This window comes from Alligator sinensis, unplaced genomic scaffold, assembly GCF_000455745.1.
Source record: "Alligator sinensis unplaced genomic scaffold, ASM45574v1 scaffold989_2, whole genome shotgun sequence".
Taxonomy (NCBI): domain Eukaryota; kingdom Metazoa; phylum Chordata; order Crocodylia; family Alligatoridae; genus Alligator; species Alligator sinensis.
The window spans coordinates 1,821,619-1,841,004 of record NW_005842162.1 but is presented as its reverse complement, the minus strand read 5'-3'; the positions used below and the strand labels follow the sequence as shown (position 1 = coordinate 1,841,004).

General features: G+C 44.4%; 1 protein-coding gene across 18 annotated transcripts in view; it reads right to left on the bottom strand.

Moving 5' to 3' along the window:
• The window catches only part of FRAS1 (Fraser extracellular matrix complex subunit 1), a 418,617-nt gene that overhangs the window by 218,851 nt on the left and 180,380 nt on the right, over nucleotides 1-19,386 (bottom strand). For 16 of the 18 annotated variants that reach the window (XR_003094532.1, XM_025206555.1, XM_025206564.1 and 13 more), the window contains one exon: nucleotides 670-777. The exons of the other annotated variants lie outside the window; for them this stretch is intronic. Coding sequence is in view for 15 of the 16 variants with exons in the window: in XM_025206555.1 (XP_025062340.1) it covers nucleotides 670-777 (108 nt within the window). In the remaining variant the exon portion in view is untranslated. The remainder of the gene's footprint in view (nucleotides 1-669; nucleotides 778-19,386) is intronic. 18 annotated transcript variants of the gene reach the window in all.

Genomic DNA, 19,386 nt, shown 5'->3' with positions numbered 1-19,386 from the left:
GGGGTTCCCCCTAAGATGGCAAACCCTCTTCCCCAAAGGAGTACTTCCAGGGGCAAGGGAAGGGACTTCTGGTGGCAAAGGTCAGAGGTTAAGGAGGTGGGACATCCGGTCCCAAGATGGCAACCAGGGGGGTGGGGCACCTGTCAAGGGGTGGGGCTACGAATGTGGCCCTCAACAGATTGCCAAAATTCGGTAAGCAGCTCTCTGCCCAAAATAATTGCCCACCCCGACATAGCTGCTTACATCAGTACAAATTAGGCATCTCTTTGATGGGCCAGCATCTTCCACCAACTTTTCACTTCATACACTTCCCTCTGGAAATTGGATTCCTGGGGTCCTGTAGGTAACAGTCCTGTTGGGGTGCAGTTTGGTGGTACAGACAGCCCTCTCTGGTCACATGTTTAGCTCCCAAATGGTGTGACCCTATACTACCTCCCTAGACTTGAGTCCCACTGAAGACAAGGGGAGTTCTACATAGTGGCTATCCAGCCCAAGCCCCCTCTGAATGCTCATTCCAACAAATTGCAAATTGTGTATGTTCCAAAACAACAATTGCACAAATCCCTTGCTTATCCAGAGGGTCAAGACTAAAAATAGGCAAGGAACATAGGACCCAAATGCTTCCCTTTCCCTTGCAGTGATCCAGCTAGCACATGGACAACTCCTTACCTTCTGAAAGTCACACCAAGGGTGTCTGCAGACAGCAGGTTCACAGGTGACAATATTACTATGGCAACTGCAGTCTTGGCAAGAATCTGGCTTCCAAATTGTGTTGTTCTGCAAACAAGAATAAGCCTTGAATTAAACTAGTATAAAGAGTAAGATGTGTGCAAAGTTATGTAATGAGAATCCATTCAAATGAATTAAACAAGCACGAAGTAGAAAGGCAAACTCCACAAAAGATGCTGTCCTCTGAATACTAATCAGTGCCCTCGACAGTAATAAAATTGGCATTTTTATGATCTTGAACTCTCAATGAAAAGATGAGGGCATGCTCAGAAATGCAAGCAATTCCAGCAGCAAGACAACTGATTGTGCATAAGCTTCAACAGCCCCAAAGTAATTACAGATCTCTCTCTGAAACTTCTTGCCCTCTGTAAACAAATTTAGGCAGAGAGTACATCTCCACTACAGTCACTGCTGATTTGGGTACCTCCAGCATCCAGCCAAAGCAGTGCATAGTTCAGGGCAGGCTGTAAATCCTCTATGCCCCCTGGGGCAGCTGGGTGAATACTGCAGCAGCTAGCCTGAGCTGAACTGATGCTGTGACTACATAACTACATGTTTGAGATGCGAGAGCTGGATTGTTTAAAGCTGGCTTGGGGATGTCTACACAAGCTGCAGTCACAGCAGTAGCTGCAACGTAGACACACCTGGATAGTTTCAAAGCAGCCTTGAGCATTCAACCCCTTCAACCATCACTGATTGTTTGCAAACTACATATTTGCTCTGACTTGCTATTATCACTAGCTACAGTTTGAAGTTTATACCAGTACTGTCATCCATGCCACATACAGTTTCCACAGATTTCCTGAGGTTAAGCCAAGAGGTCAAGTCATCAAGACCCTGCTTTTCAGAATTGATGAGCATCTGCAGCATTCACTGACTCCAAAGGCAGCTGTGATTGCTCAACAGCTCTGAAAAGCAGGCCCTAAATCCTGCATGGAAGGGATAAAAAGGACATCCAGAAAACTCAATCCGCTCCAGAGGAGTAATTTAAGGTGTCCATGGAGGAGGCACAAGTGAGAGTCTAAAGTCATAGGCATAATTTAGCACACTTAGGGCTCAATTCTGATCCTATGTAGGTTTTGCCCTGGTTTAATTTCAAGTAACTTCAAAATTGGTCAGTCCCTTATGTTTCCATGAAGCCAACATTGTGTCAACCCCCTTTTCCAATTCTAACAAAATCTGGCCTCATATGTGAAGATGGCATTTTTGTGAGGAAGCAGATTCTGTGCGCAGGCAAGTACAGCTTGTGTTACTGCAAAGGTTTGGGCCAGAAACTCACTGAGACAGCTTATATGCTTTCTATTTTAGAGATCATTTAAATAACCCTAAGGGCAGACTGCAGAAGGCATAAAGCAAGTGTAGGCATAATACACATTCACTTTATTGCTCTCTGATGCTGCTCCAATGATGTAAAGAGACAAAGTCTAAATGAGAAACGCACTGTGTGTTCAATAGGAGAGAAACCAGAAGAGGAGTCTGTACTCTATATGGTTCTGAAGCAAGCTTAGAATGACAGTCCCAAAGCTAACTTTTGCTCAGTTTACCTATGTAGCCCCATTGATTTTAGGGAGATTAATTTAGCCCAAGTGGGGTTGGCAATGTGTTGTAGAGAGGCTTACTGGTCAAAACACAGGATCCATGGTACATCTTTGTCTCAGAGTTCACTTTTCTTATCTGAACTGAATTCCTCCACAGCTGACAATCCAGCCATGGCAACCAATGTTCCTTTTCTGGTCATTTTATTTAAAATGAGTAGCTTCATAGGCATGTGGAAAGCAGCAGAGGGGGAGGGTGATTAATATAATTGCTGTGGGTTTATGTTCAATTCATATTTAATTACTGCTTATTTTTAAACATTTGGTTAATTCTAAATAAAGAAGGGAGAAAAGGCAATGACTTCCTCATCTGATAATTGCTTTTTATGAGCCAACTAATGCGTACACACCAAGCTGCCTTTATTGCTGCACAGGCTGCAGAAGGAACATCTCTGGAAAAGCAAAGTTAAATCTCATTCTAAGTGGAGTTGAAATACATTCAAGTTCTGGCACCCACTCTGTGACTTCAATGAATCTGAAGCACTCACAGACTATAAGGTACTCAGTGCATACAAAAGGGTGTAACTGTGATGCCTCATTTGCTAGTTTGGGCCTAGTTGGCCAAGCTATTCTGAACACTGGAAAGCATTAACTGTCTCACTGGGCCATTTAAATACATAAAAGGGAGCAGTTATTGAGTTAAGTGGGAGCTGCTGGGCGCTGAGCTCTTTAAAATCTGGTGTGCTAAGTGTTCAGAACCTACTGATCCAGTATGAATGAGAGCAACAAAGAGTTCGTTCCCAGACAAGCCCTGAGGCTTATGAGTATGAGGGATATGGGGCATTACTGCATACTCTCCTCCACTTCCCTTCTCTCTCTTTCTCCAGCTTCCAGCCAGAAAGCATTTTGCAGAACAAACATTACCTCTGCTCCACAACCCGCTTTCGGCCTTCTCAATCTCTCTATGTTAAAATTCAAAGTGCTCCGTCATTTGATTGCATGGAGTTAGGTTTTACCTTGCTGCTTGTCCGGTGTATAGGGGAGCATGATGGCCTTAGAGCAGTGGCTCTCAACCTTTTTTAGATTTGAGCATAGGCGACTGGTAGGGGATGCATGGGGGTGCACGTGCCCCCCAATGGGGCTAGTGCCCCCCCTGACAGGGCCACCACCATCGGTGGCTTCTGCGGGTGTCCCCCCAGATTCAGGAGGCACCAGTCACTCATGGATTTGAGGCACCCCTTGTTAGGCTCAAGGCACCCCTTAGAAAATGACAACTCTTAGTTGGAGTAAGGAAAAATACTAGATCAAATTCTTCTGTTACAAAGACTGGAGAAAGGCCACAACAGGTCAGAATGCTTTTCAAACTGTGGATTCCTATTTGAAATCCCTAGGTTAATCTCGTGTTAGCACACCTAACCGCATTAACAGTGTGTGGCACCCAGCAAGATGCTTGAAAGGATCTCAATGCATCCAGTTTAGAATCACTTCTTAAAGGCATGATTCCCTCATAGCCATTCCCTTATTCCTGGGGTATGGCAGCTTGCTACTGCCCAATACCAATACTAAATTACATCCCCCCACCACAGTGAATCAGCTGTGCCAACTGGCATATGGGCCAAAGCTTTTCCTACCCTCTTATAACATATTCTACAATCGAAAATTGCAGTTATGTAGCACCATTACACCATAGGCCCAACTGCTAGGGTCTAATCCCTGTTATGCCCCTAGACAGTCTGAGCCACAATTTAGCTCCTGATTTCCCACCATGCTACTACCAGTAACTAGGCATCAAGCTAACTTAATGGACAGCTGGACTCAGGACCAACAGAAGAGAATGCTACACAGAGCAATAGCTTTAATTAAGAACATATTTATTTTCCTTTTTCCCTTGAAATCAGCTCCATTGTGGGGCAGCATATTAACTGTGTTCTGTACTAGTATCCCATTGCAAAATAACTCTCTGTGAGGGAAGAAGCTAGACTGCAGAGGGGGACAAACTCAGAAACAATCTGAGCTGCTACCAGCCATGCTGCTCCTAAAGCCTTGAGTTTACCAATATGAAACAGTATCACTTTTGCATCTACCCTTCCCCTTTGTATGGGGCCAGGATAGCATGTTAACAAAAGAACGCCCAGGCTCCTGAGAACACAAGGCAATTCAATGCCATAGGTGGACACTTGGATAAAGCCAATGACTATTAATGCCCAAGACAGCAACAGATTGGCATAAATTTATAGCCCCAATGTCCCTGAAAAAAATTATATCAAAGAAAGCAGTCATTTTTTCCTTTGATGATATAACTGGTCTCAATACATGGCACTGTGGTAACAAAGCAGCAGGTAGCAAGCAGCCTGGAAACTGTCTTTACTGGGTAATTTACTGTATAGTTACAGAATCAATTGAGAGCAAGTGATATGGGTGTCCGGCTCTCCCTCACACTTGCACTATAGTTAATTCATTTCTGCTCTATTTTAGCTTTACTATATCACACATTACTAAGATGCCTGGCACCACAATGGTACCCAGGACCCCAGATATCTTTCCCCTGGAAAAAGTGACAGTTTGTTTGTTTGCTGAAATATTTGGATTTATCTATTGATTTGTTCATTCACTTGCTCATTCCAGTTGATGGGGGAGAGGTCTGAGACAGGAAGGAAATCAATCCAAGGAGAACAGAGCAACACAGGAACTGAAAGGCACTTAGGTAGATTTTTAACTGCTATTGAGCATGTTGCAGTGATGCCTGATGTTGCCAAGACAGACATACACCACAATGTAAGTGTTGGATATGCAGCTCTGGGAAGGGAGAAGATTTAGGGATGGTCATTTCACACATTTGAATCACTTCTGGGTGTAAGTGTGCTGCACAAAAGGAGAAATATACTTATGAGCCTCCCCTGAATTACCTTATTCTCTCCGCTACCTGCCTTTTGGAAGCAAGGAACATGCTCTGAGATGGAACATTTAGCAAGCGTCTGCAACCCAGCAGTGAGGAAGATGCAGGTGGGTCTTTACGTGTGCCTGGAAACTGATTACATTCAGCAGCCCTGTGCATAGGACTCCAATCCTGCAATGAGGTTTACGTGGTAACAGCTCAGTGTCCAATTGAGCACAGCTCTCTGTACAGCTTTTTTTAAATACCGTTTTCAACGATCCCTCTGTGGGCCAACCACAGGACGCTGGGCTGGCTCCTATCTGTTTGCCTGGTATGCTTCTCCTAAAAACAGATTTCATGCTCAGGTTTCTAAACAGGTCTCAACCTAGACTCTTACTTTGTTCCTTCATTTATCTGTACCTGCAGAATGATTTGCATGTGTGTACTGGCAGGCACAACATTGCACATGCTATTTTGAAACCTGGTTTTCTAAATAGACCCCTGAAAAATAACTTTGGCTAAAATAGCAGACCTAGGCACCTCAAACTAGACTTCAGAATCAATAGCTAGTCACCTGTATCAATATGGTCTGATTTTTTAGAGGTGCTCACCACCCATAGCTTTCACAGATTTTAGTGTTTTGGATAAAAGTACCTAACTATAGATTTAGAGACATAACTTAAGGCACCCAAGTTTGAAAATTTCGACCACAGCCTAAAAGTAATGCTACTATTCTACCAGCAGATAGAGAAAAACAATGAGGGAAATGAACTTGATAATAATGAGAGCTGTTGAATTTTTTTTTTAAATCGCAATTAATCGCTATATTAAAAAAAAAAATTTAAATAGTTGTGATTAACAGCAATTTTAATCACACAGTTAAACAATAATACTGAAAAGGGTCAAACCTAGGGTTAAATCTCTTGACCTGCAGCCCCCCAGCCCTGCTGGTGCCCCTCACTCCTGACCTGCAGCCCCCTGTTCCCTGCAGCAGCATTTCCTGGAGCTGCCCAGCCCCCGAGAGGCAGGCATCTCACCCTACGCCCTGCCACACCCCTGGCGCCCAGACAGCTTCCCCCAGCACTGGCAGGCAGAGTGTGTGTGTCTGTGGGTTATTTGTGTGTGTGGCCTGGCACCAGCAAGGGGAAAGGAGCCACTTTTCCTCCAACACCAGCAGTGATTAACGTGCATTAAAAAAATTAAGGCATTAATCATGCGGGTTAACTGTGTTTAATTGACAGCTCTAATGATAATATATAGGCACATTTTTTTTCTTGACTATGGTACAAATACCAAACAAGGTAATATCCAGGTCCCATAAGTACCTTAAAGTCACAAAGAGTAATACACAATCTTTACTGCCAACAAAAAACCAAGCTACATGGGGGAATCTGGTACATCCTTCTCTGACCATTAATTTTGCTGGCTTTACTAAGTCCTAATCATTCCACCACCACATATACAGCTCACTAGCTACTTCTGTGAAAAAGGGTTTGTTTTTCCACATAGTTTTTCATGTTGGTAGAACATTGATGAGCTGCAGAATACTGCTCGCTAGCCCTCATTTGTACTTCCTTTAGCAAGTTCAATGTGATTCTTTTTTCAGGTATAACATGCTCTAGAGATCACTACACTGCACCAGAAGCCAGGAATGTGCAGAAGCTATTTTCATCTTAGCCACTAATTCACAAAGAGACCTTGGTCAAGCCACCTTGGATACAATTTCCCAAAGCCTGAAAGTGACCTCTGAGCCTTTCAGAAATGGGTGTTTTTTTCTCATTATACCCCTTGCATCTCTTTAAGTATCTGTGAAATGAGTATAACACCACTTATCTGCCTACATCCCTTGAGTGCTGTGAAGGTTTATTAGTATTTGTAGCAGTACTTATAAAGAACTGTTAAAGCTGTAAGTATTTTTTTCTTAATGAAACAAAATGGCACCTTACAGCAGACAAAGTAACAGTTGAAAATCTCCAGTGGATATTAATCCAAGTACCTGTACAACAGTGAAAAAATCAGACAAAATGTTAAGTGTTGAATTCCCATCCTATTAAAACTGTACTTTCACCAGCATCACTTTCAAGGAGTTTTCCCACCAATGCTTATATAATTAGAAGAATAATTAATTAGATGCTGTACACAGAAATCTGTATGAAACAATGTGTTCTTCCAGTGCCAAATATTTCCATTATTATTAATTAATTATTTGTAGCTCTAAAGAAAAACGGGATTTATAGACTCCCTCTACCCATAAAGGTATCGTGCAATTAACTGGTTAATTGTGTAATTACCTTGAGACCAGTTACATGTGCAAAGTATCTATTACATCATAAAAAGCTCCAACCAGCTATAAAGTTTGACTTTTAAAAAGTGCACTAACTTTATAGCTGGTTGCTATTGAGCTTTAGCTTGCACGTGTAGCAGTTGTAGCCTCCCAGCCACAGCCACAGGGGTGCACCTTTCCCAGGAGCCGCAGGGTACGGCTGCAATCTCCCAGGCTCTGGGGTGCACAAAACCCCTGGGGCAGGGCGATTGCTGCTGTGGCAATCTCCCAGCTTCAGGGGTACACAAAACCCCAAGGGTGAGGAGATTGCAGTTGCAGCTATTGCCCAACCTGGGACCATCCCCCCCCCTGCTCCTTGGAGGTGACAATGGTGGTGGCAGTTGGGACACCATGGGGGGGCGAGGCCACCAGCGCTGGGCTCAGCCCACCCCTCCCTCCCTGCAGGGTTGACACGGGCTGATGTGGCAGCGGTGGGGGAGGAGTGGGCGCACCACGGCAGGGGTGGTGGGGGAGGGGAGAAGTGGGCCCAGGTCTGATATGGGAGAGGGAAGGGGAGGAGGAGCGAGCCCAAGCTGGGAGAGAACCCGGCCCACTGTGGCGGTGGGGGGGAGCAGCAGGCCTGGCCTGGCCCAACACAGCAGCTGTGGGGGGATGGGAGGAGTAGGCCTCCTCCCCCTACTTGGGCCTGGGCCTACTCCTCCTCTACCTTCCTCCCCTACATCAGCCCCGAGCCCACTTCTCCCATCCCCCCACTGCCAGTGGGTCAGCCTGGGCCTGCCGTTCCCCCTCTGCCACGGCGGCCTGGCTTCTCCCACCACTGTGGTGGGGTGGGGGGCAAAACATGGGGCTCCATCCCCTCCCACTCCTCCCCCCCATCATTCTTGACAAGCAATTGGCTAGTATAAACATAAGGAGAATCAGCTGAATGAAGCTTAACACTGTTTATCTGTTGAGACCACACATTCCATATCAGTAAAAGAAACTCAAGAAAATATGTATGATATCCCATGAACACGTCAAATTTTTGTGGGGTTTGTGACATGGGCCGTAGCTCCATTGACTCTGCACAGTTGCAGGGATTCTCGCTAGTGGTTTGGACAGCCAAACGAGGACCACCAAGCAGAAGACATTCTCAGGCCTGTCAGGCTGACAAGCAACTGGAGCAAAACAAAAATACAAAATATGGGAGCACACCTATGATGCAGCAGGGTCCAAAGGGCACTGGTAAGAACATGTTAGAAAAGTCTATGTTTTCAGCAGAAGGAAGCAAATGGATACTTAATGGGCATGTTCCAAACTAAGGGGGAGAACTTAGGATCTGTTCTCATGAAGTGAAGAATGAAAGAAAGGGGGTTCATAAATGCTACAAGTGAGAAACGATAGTGTTTCCAAGCTGTCAAGACCTTGAAATCACCATAGCCAGCCACCATGTTAATTTGACCACAAAACAGCTAATTCTCTTCAACATGACTGTTTTCAATGACTATCATAGTATCTTATGGGTGCAATGTGCTTCTGCTAGCTTTTCTTTTCTTAAATACACAAAACACCCATATTCTGATCAGATACAATTTGAGGTAAGATATTATTACACTGACCAACAACCTGTCCTCATTCTGATGCTGCCTGGCTGTGGAGATGTGAAACATGCAATAGCTGCCTGTCTTTTCTTCTGTTTCAAAGGGCATTATGGAACTATCCAGCCAATCCATAAAATGTCACTGGATGCGGGATCTTGTAGTATGATATGCCAGACTTGTAAAGTAGGACATCTGCTTGGTGGCATCTCTAGAATTATTATGTAGGAAAAAGAGTATGGGGGAAGGCCTGGTTGGGCCCATATTAATACTAGCCCAAGCTTGGAACTTGAGAAGCTTGCTGTCTTGTGTGAAACTTCATTCGCTTTATTGGCTATTCATAAATACCTGCCCTTGAGAAGTCGGTAAAATAAGCTAAAAGATTTAATCAGTTTTCACAGCAGAGACCACTCTGGCTCCAAGCCAGTACTGGCACATGACCATAGCATCTTCACTTTAGGGAATGTGGATACCACACCATTCCAAACTGTGGGGAAATTAGCTGCCAGTTCTGCTGGGAACAACATATTGACAAAGCGTTTAGTCCAAGTTACTCACAACAGCACTGAGCAGTATACAAAGTAGTTGTATTCTCAAATAACACAAGAATGCAGGATTGGATTTACTTCAAATGTAGCACTCCGCCAGAAAGTACTAAAGAAAAGCAGGTATCAGATGTCTCAGTGGCAGACTACTAGGATGCTTTGTTGAAATCAGAGGCAAAACTCAGAGCAATTACACTTCTGGTACAATTACCAGCATCGCCCACTAACTGCCAAGTGAGGAGACTTGGCAGCTTAATAATACTGCTTTCATTTACCATTTCCACTCCAATTAGTTGACAATATGAGGCAACTGGCAGAATAAACCAAAATCTTAGGAAAGTTGAGAGAGTTGTATGAGGTTTGCAGAGATATGCATTAATGGAACAACAAAGAGATTAAAATAATTCTGAGAAGCATAAATGATTCCTAGTGCAAATCAGGTATAGGCTTTATTTATTTATTTATTTTACCAACAGTACTAAAGTAGTGTTGCCATTGCCAAGAATATTTTCAAAACCAATGTGCATTCACAAAATAAACCTGCTCATAAGTTCACCCACTGCACACTATTTTAGTGTCATCCACATACTATTAAAATAACCTTACTAGGGTTTATTATGGCATACTTGTATGCATGTCAAGACAGGCATGTCTTGATCTCTTCAAAATCAATGTCAAAATTTCAATTGACATCAGCAGAATCATAATGAGACCCTATACAAACAGTACACAGAGGGGAGAAAAGAACTAAAAATCCTCCCGTTCCCCTCACAGCTGAATGCCTGGGGACGGTGGTGATATCCAATCTCAAATTTCAGCATCTCCAATCCTAAACTCTTACTGTAGAAAATGGACTCATTTTCTCCCTCCCACCAAAAAGCTGTGAAATTAAGTAGTAAAATGGAATAAATAAACAATACAGTATTACAGAATATGACTCATCAAGCTGTTGTTTTCCTGTTTAATTTCTTAGAGTTTATTTTTAAGTATCATACCTTTGACCGATCATCCAGATTTCTCAAAAATAGCAGGGTCTTTTCAAGAGTGCCCACATGACTTAGGAACTTACACCCCCTTTTGAAAGGGACCTAGGCATTTAGGAGCTATAGACTTTCTAGTAGATAAACTCTTCTAAAAGTCACTTAAGCACTTTTATAAATTTTACCCTATTTATTTCACATAGGGACACAGGTAGCTATTTGCAAAGCCATCAAATGGATTTTATATAAGCAAATCCTTCTACCTGAGCAGGCTGGATTGTTTAAATTAGTGATTTCTATCACAATGTTAAGCACAATTTAAATGAACAAGGAGTAAATCTTGATTTATAGCAACAATCTTAAACTCCTTTTGCATTTTTACTTTTTATTTTTCTCAGAAGTTTAATTCTCATTGGTTGGTAACTATTATGGCTTATTGATTGATTTGCAAATAAATAAGGCCTTTACAGTAATGCTAGCACTTTTTAAATTTGTTTTTTACTAATCAGAATACAGTTATGGGCCACATTCTGTTCCAACTATTAGTCATCTAAGTGGACTTACTGCCTACTCATTGACTTCTAACTTTTTGCTCCTCCCTCGCACAAACTTTCCTTTCACACATGGGCTAGAAACAGAAGTTACATATAAACCAGCTTAAGTCATCAGAAACTGGTTTAAACCTGAAACAGAACAGAAGTTCAGTACACATAAATCAGGGACTGCCCCCCGGCAAAACTCAACTAGGGTCCAGGGCCAGGGAGGGGCGTTAAACCCCCCTTCCCCCAAGTACAGAGCTGCCTTGCCCTGCTAAACTTACTGAAAGTTAGTGCTGGCTGCAACTGTAGACTACAAATCCCAAAGGCACCTGGAAGCAGGAAGAGGAAGTGATGATCAATCCTGCAGTGTCCTGCTGCTTTGATTCTCCACTGCAAATTTCAGAGACCTCTGCAGCAGCACAAAGAGGAAGCAAATACAGGGCCCATGCTGGCTGTGTGCCAGAGAGCCGTGCTCTAGCACCCCCCCCCACTGGCTTCTGGTCTGAGCCACTGCAGGTATATGGCTGCATTTCCTGAATCAAAAGTAAATGTGTGTCCAGTTGTTTCTCAGTTTAATCTCTGCAGCTTAGACTAACCTGCAAAGACTGAACTGATTCAGCCTTGGGCTTTTTGACTGTCTGTGCTTAGCCCTGTTGGCTCCACTCCACTGCGCTCCATGCGCCCAGCCCAGTTTGCCTCATTCCCTCAGAAGCATGGAGCAGGTAAGCACCATGCTCCTATCTGGTCTTACCCACTCTGCTCCCTGCCTGGGCAGCCCAAACCCCAGCCCTACAGCTGGCTCAGGTGGTGGCAGGACATGTCCCTGCCCCACCACAGCAGTCTCCTGGGCACAGCCCACTCCAACAGGCAGCAGGGGCACAGGTGGCACCATCTGCCTGCAGCTTGAAAGCTGGTGTCCCTGAGGCCACTGCTCAGGAGAAGCGAAGCCAAGAAGTGTGGGCAGGGTGGCAACTGCTTTAGACCTGCACTCCTGCCCACCTGCCTCTGCCTGCAGCAACACCACTGAGGTGTGAGGAGGGAGCGACAAAATACAAATTCATGCAGGGCGCTACTTCCCCTAAGGCTGGCTCTGGATGTGCCCAGTAGATGGTATAGAATCTAGTTCCAAATCTATACTCATTTATTTAAGGAAGTGGTTTTCAACCGTTTTAGATTCAAAGCACCCCTCATTAGGCATAGGACACCCTTCAATAGGCTCACAGCACCCCTTGGAAAATGGCAATTATTAGTTTTTACTTGTTTTTCTGACTACAGGAAAAAATCATAAAGCACTTCTACTGTTGCAAAGAACTCAGAAGGACTACAACAGATCAGAATGTTTTTAATTGCATTGGTGACATGCAGAGGGTGCATGCCAGTGCACATGCACCCACTAAGATCAGGTGTGCACCCCCTGGAAGTGCCAGTCACAAAACCGGAAGTGCCAGCGGAAGCGCACTTCTGGTTTCGCTGCTTGCTCAGCAATTGGCCACTCGGGAACCGCCCCCTCCCCCCCATCAGCAATCAGCCACTGGGGGACCACCCCCCATCGGCAATCTGCTGTCCCCCCAGACTCAAGAGGCACCAGTTGCCCGTGTTTAATAGTATAGATTCAATTCAGATTAACATATATTTACTCTTATTTTTCATTTTTACAGTAGCACTGTATTAGAAAAGCATAGCTCTTACACACTGGTTTTCACAACCAGGCCATATTACCTAAATGGCAAGGGAAAGACATTTTTTTTTCTTCATCCAGTTCTTCCCTTGGTTGACATTATATAACCAAGTTTTTAATTTTACCATGAAGTAATAACACACCAATAAATTATTAGGGGTGCACTGATAGAGATTTTTTGGGCCGATACAGATAGCCGATTTTTACGGAGGCACATCAGCCAATACCAATCCAATTTCTGATAAACAGCCTGGCAGCTTAAAGAGCAGTGTCTGGCTGGTAAGTCTGTTGTAGTGGAAGGGGAGGGGGAAGGGAATGGGTGTGGGGGCACAGATCAAGTCCCCTGTGGCAAGGGAGGGAGTGGGGCTCAGGCAGGTGCTGCCCTGCCAGGGCAAGGCGGTGTGGGACGGAGCTGCAGCTTATCTGGGGGGCATGGGGAGCGGGGGCAGCTCCTGCTGCTACACATACCCCAGGATGGCACGGCGGGGATGTGCCCCTGGATCTGCACATGGGGCGGGATGGGCTGCCGCTGCAGGCTGAGTCCAGGGGCTGCGCTGGGCTCTTCCCAGCAGTGGCTGAGCCAGGCTGAGCTCAGGGCAGGTGGCGGCACTGGGAGGGGTTATGGGGAGTGGGGGAGAGCTGCTGCTGCCTGCCCCAAGTGCAGCCCATCCCAGCCCCCACTGGGAAGAGCCCAATGCAGCCCCTGGACCCAGCCCACAGCAGCAGCCCATCCTGCCCTGTGCGCAGATCCAGGGGCACACCCCGCTGTGCACTCCTAGGGTACGCCTAGCAGCAGGAGCTGCCCCCACCATGCCCCCTGGATAAGCCACAGCATTTGCCCCAGCCCCACTCCCTCCCTCACCACAGGGGACTTGATTTGCACCCCCCATTCCCTTCCCCCTCCCCTTCCACCACAACAGACTTACCAGCTGGACACTGCTCTTTAAGCTGCTGGGCTGCATATCTGAAGTCAGATTGGTATTGGCCAATATGCCTCCTTAAAAATTGGCTATCGGTATTGGCCCAAAAAATCTCTATCAGTGCACCCCTAATAATTTATTGGTGTATTATTACTGCATGGTAAAATGAAAAACTTGGTTATATAATGTCAACCAAGGGAAAAACTGGATGAAGGAGAAAAATTCTCTTTCCCCTGCCACTTAGGTAATATGGCCTGGTTGTGAAAATCAGATTCCTCAGCATTTTTCCTCATGTCTTTATGTTCTTCCTCCTTTCAGGCAGCTTAGAGTAAGAGGAACACTGTGGATTTCCTAAAATAACAGCAAAACCTAAGTGCATGAAAAAAATCATTTAAGAGTCTAGGCTCTTTTCCAGGCAGGCAGATTACTGAAACACCAGTGGAGCATGGAGCTACAAAATACCTGCCATGATAAGAGGACGTCTCTTCTGTCAAGTTTTATTTATCTGGCAACACAAACAACTCTTTTGATCCAACTGTCGTGAGAAATCAATGCTGTGTAGAATACAAGAGATGTACTGAAAACATATCCTCAACAGATATGACACAAAGGCCACAGAAGGACCATCTACTGGAATGATACTTTTTCCCCACTGAATAAATACTTCATAATAAACACTACAACTGACAACCATCATCAGCACCTCTCTTACCAATAATAACAATATTTTGCACTTTTACTGCCCTGTCTATCTAAAGACCTCAAAACAGTTTACAAACACTAGTTAAAAACTGTGTAGGAGATAGCTACTATTGTATTTTAATACCAGCTTTTGACTTTGTCAGCTCTAGGTTTCTGAGCCTGGAGAGCATACATGGTTCCTTTTTTCAGGCTTTTATCCACAATTGTGCAGGCTAGATATTTTTCCAAATTTTTTCTTTCTTAAGGAAAGCAGAGATTATTTTATATCCATATCACTTCAGAAGTCAGGACACTAAAAAAGAACCATATGCCATGAGACTTAAGAAGCAACACCAAGTTTCCCACAGGAGTAAACTACCACGTAAAAACTAAACTCATCCAACCTCATACACCAAAACAGGGTGAACAGAGCCCAGGAGTCCTACCCACCTACCATCAAGTAACTCTGCTCATGTTAGCAGAACATTAGGGTAGGCTAATGAATGATAGGAATGTAGACAAAGTGGGTCACATTTTTGGGGGCACTCCATTATCTCCCAACCATATTTTCTCAGAAATTATTATAGTATTTTTAAGTACCAGTAACATGTAAGGATAAGGATACTCCAATCATAAGCAACTCACACACTTACAGATCTGTCCCCACTGCACTTGAAATGGAGTCAGTAAAAGAAACCAGAAGAGGCTATTACTAGATATATAAGACAACATGGTATAATTCCCAACCATGTGTGTATTGGGCTGTTCCCAAATAGGGATCATTTTGGGACTGGGGAAATGGTAAACTGACAGCTTGAATCAATTTTCAACAGGTAGGCCACTGGGGCAATTCCTCACTCTGCTACTGCCCCGCTGTTTGACCTTGGGCAAATCACTTCCCTTTTCTGTGGTTTTCCTTCCCTTCTCATCCTGTGTCTTAGACTGCAAACTTCTTTACAGAGGGCCTGTCTCTTACTAGATGTCTATACAGGGCCTGGCACAGGGTGCCCTTTTCTTAGTTGGGGCCTCCAGGTAATACTGCAATGCAACCAATAAGCCTCGATATAGAATACAAATATATATATACTCCACATATCCTGCAAAGGACTAAAGTCATGCAGAAAATGTATTGGGTAGCCCTCTTTCTGTTACGCTGACATTTGACGCTGCAGTCCCAAATCCACCCTCCATCTTCATGCTCCAAAATTATTAGAAAATGTAAAGCACGTGATGCTGCCTTGCCACAGAGAATGACTGTAGTAATTACCCAATTCTGGTCTGAAGGGACCAGAACTAGCTCTTGGACTCCTGCCTAGCAATAGAGTGAAACATTTCGCTCTCAAGAGATACCTGACAGGAACTACCTTCCCAGAGTGCAAGAAGCCTTGACAAATTAATATTGATAGTCTCTGAATAAATCAAACAAAATGTAATCTCTAAATAATTCTGCAGAGCACGTCATTTAATTCTGCTCATGCCTCAAACAGAGTCAGGAGATGGATATAAATTACTACAGACCTAAAATACTTGGCATTCCCTGGCTGTGGGTGTGTATGTGCCACTAACTCCCTGTCCCCCTCCAGTATAGCAGACCAGACCTTGTATAGCAATGGCTGAACCTCCTACTGCATCTAACAGATGATGGCTTTTTACTTCCAGCAACAGTGGCTTACAATCTAGAAGTCATAGGTTCCAGGCAAGCTAATGAACCAACCTAGCTCATCCACAGGTGGATGCCCCTGCTGGATCCTGTGAGAGCTCTATGACACTGAACTGACCCCTTCAGGCTGGGCCATCCCTAGTGGGGGCGAATCAGGGTGACTGCATTTTTTTCATGAAGACAGATCAAAAATGACCCTAGGGTTCTTGCTCAAATTGGGATGGATACTGAGATGGGAGAATTCTCTCTCACAATCACAGGAGCTGGAAAAGGGTGTTATTTAATTTAAATGAATTTACAGCCTAGATTGAAGCATTCAGCTACCCGGTCAACAGTATATACTAACTGGAAACAGTTACAACAGGGCACCTCATAAGCAGGCCAGGGCATTAATGCAAGGTTTTGAAAGCATTCTTTACTGGAAGCCTTTGTGTTGGGTTTCCATTCTAATAAGAGGAGAGAAAAAGGAGTTCAGAGCACAGACAACAGAGGTGCACATTCAGTGTGATTCCACATGGCCAAAACTTCTCTCCATCGTTACGACTTTCAACCATGCCTTATGTCAAACCCCACATAGTTCGTCTGCAAAACATCAACTGAGGTGTGTTTTGCAGGGCAAGAGATGAGTTTCCCCCACAACGAACAGCATGGATTCATTAGGGCACCCTTCCTGCAGAAGGACAATTGACCATCCTCTCCTACAGAAACAATTTACCACGTCACATTCATAAGTTACATTGTGTGCTCTGTGAAATGCTGTGGAAGGTGTGCAAAGGTGCCCATGAAAAGTTTGTACATGCAAAAGCACTGAGAATATTCTATGCTATGGGCATAACTCAAGTTCTTTGTCAGAAACATTAAAGAAAAATGGAAGCTGCCAGAATGTTTGCAGCCAACACTGGATCTCAAAGGCAGCAGAATTGCAGGCTACATTGAATCACAGTTTAAAAAATTGTTGAAATTTTTAAACTGGCTAGAAATTGACTTTATGCAACACACAGAGTACAAGGCAATCGCTGCAGTGGTGTCAGGCTGCATATTTCAGAAAACCAGGTTGGCTTTCTTTGGAACATTAATTCATAATTCAGAAAAGACCTTTTGAGTCCCAAAGTGGATGTATTCAATGATGAAACAATAGTCCCAGTGGGGCGGATACATTTAAATTCATCCTGCCACACAGTGAAATGCAGGCAGTGGTGGGACAAAAATGCTTGAATGTCCACTGAACCTAGCTGGGCAAAATGACCAAGACAGACTAAGCCTTTTATCCCATCTCTAACAACAAGAAGTAAAAAAAACAGCAGGGGTATAAAATCACTGCAGCTACAATCAGCTGACTCAGCTCAAAAGGAAAATATCCTTCAGTGAAAGTCACTTGGGGTAGCACTTCCACTGTACTGTACTGACTTGTTTCCCTTTTCATTCAGAGAATGCCACATAGTAGAATCATTTCTGCAAGTCACCTTAACAAAAAAAATCTCTAATTACAGGTTGGGTCTCAAGGAGGTATATTTTCAGGGGAGTTGCATGTTCCAAATCCCATTACTGTTAATGGAGAGCCAAGCACAGTACTCCCTCATGGAGCTCTGTGAAAATACAGCTCTTTATGTCCTTATCTTTAATCTGAACTCTCTGTGCAGAAGATTAATAAATTGGTTCTCTTTTTCCTTTAAAGGAAAAGGAAAAAAAACCCTGAAAAAATCTTGCACAGTCATTAATCTTTGTGAACAAAGGCTTCATTACTGAATGAAAATGATTAGGAAGGCCTGCAGAGTACCAGCTTTCATAGGCTGCCTTAGTGCCTTCCAGTATTGTTTCAATAGCCCCTTGTTCATCAGTATCTGTCAGGATTTAACGAGGTTGTAATTTTATGGCCAAACAAATTGAAATAAATGGCAGCAAAAGGTATGTAATAGCTTAGTCTTTTACTTGAATACACAGGCTCAGTGTTGCCATCTGTTATAAATGAGTAAATTAATTGGCCTTGGCACAAAGCAAACTACTGGTGCCAAAATAAAATTATACTTAGAAAATCCTGAAGTATAAAGATGGTTTTTGCATTTCTGTCCTTCTGGAGATGGAAAAGGTCTCTGTGCACTTCTTTGCGAGTTATGGTGTGACTGAAAGCCAGAATACAAACTGCAGCAAACCTACCACATCGAACGGCGACAAGCAATAAGACCTTTTCTAAAAGGGCATTACCTGCTAATGACTTATAGATTTCAAAGAGATAGATTTCATAGACATTAGGGCTGGAAGGGACCTCGGAAGATCATCGAGTCCAGCCCCCCACCCAAAGGGCAGGAAGTCAGCTAGGGTCATAGGATCCCAGCAAGACAAGCATCCAAATTTCTCTTGAAGGTGTTCAATGTAGGTACTTGAACCACCTCCAATGGCAGGCTATTCCAGACCTTGGGGGCTCGGACAGTAAAGAAATTCTTCCTTATGTCCAGCCTGAAACGGTCTTGCAGTAGTTTATAACCGTTCGACCTCGTCATCCCTTGGGGCGCTCTGGTGAACAAACGTTCTCCCAGATACTCATGGTCACCCCTGATAAACTTATAGGTGGCCATCAGATCACCCCTGAGCCTGCGCTTTTCCAGGCTAAAGAGCCTCATAGATCTCAGCCTGTCATCGTAATGTCTGTTTTCCTGACCTCTGATCATGCACGTGGCTCTTCTCTGGACTCTCTCAAGCTTCTCCACATCCTTTTTGAATTGTGGGGCCCAAAACTGGACACAGTATGCCAGCTGCGGCCTCACCAAGGCCGCGTACAAGGGAAGAATGACGTCCCGGGATTTCCTTGAGAAGCATCTATGGACGCAAGCCAGCGTTTTGGTCGCTTTACTAGCTGCAGCATCGCATTGCAGGCTCATGTTCATCTTGTGGTCAATGATGACCCCCAAGTCTCTTTATTCCGTAGTACTACCCAGCGTTGCACTGCCGAGCTGCAAGTTTTTCCTCCCAAGGTGGAGAACCTTGCATTTTTCAGTGTTAAACACCATCAGGTTCTCATCCACCCATTTGCTGAGCCTGTCCAGGTCAGCCTGAATTGCCCTCCTCTCTTCAGGTGTGAATGCTTTACCCCAGAGTTTGGTGTCATCAGTGAACTTGGCCACTCCGCTTCTGACTCCAATGTCCACATCATTAATGAAGATGCAATATGGGTCCAAGGACAGAGCCTTGGGGGACCCCACTGGTCACAGGGCACCATGACGATTGACTTCCGTCAACCACCATCCTCTGGGTCCAACCACAGAGCCAATTCCCAGCCAGCGGATCGTGGTGGACCCAAGGCCACAATTGGCCAGTTTTGCCAAGAGGTGATCATGGGATACCAGATCGAAGGCTTTTTTGAAGTCAAGATATATGACATCAATCTC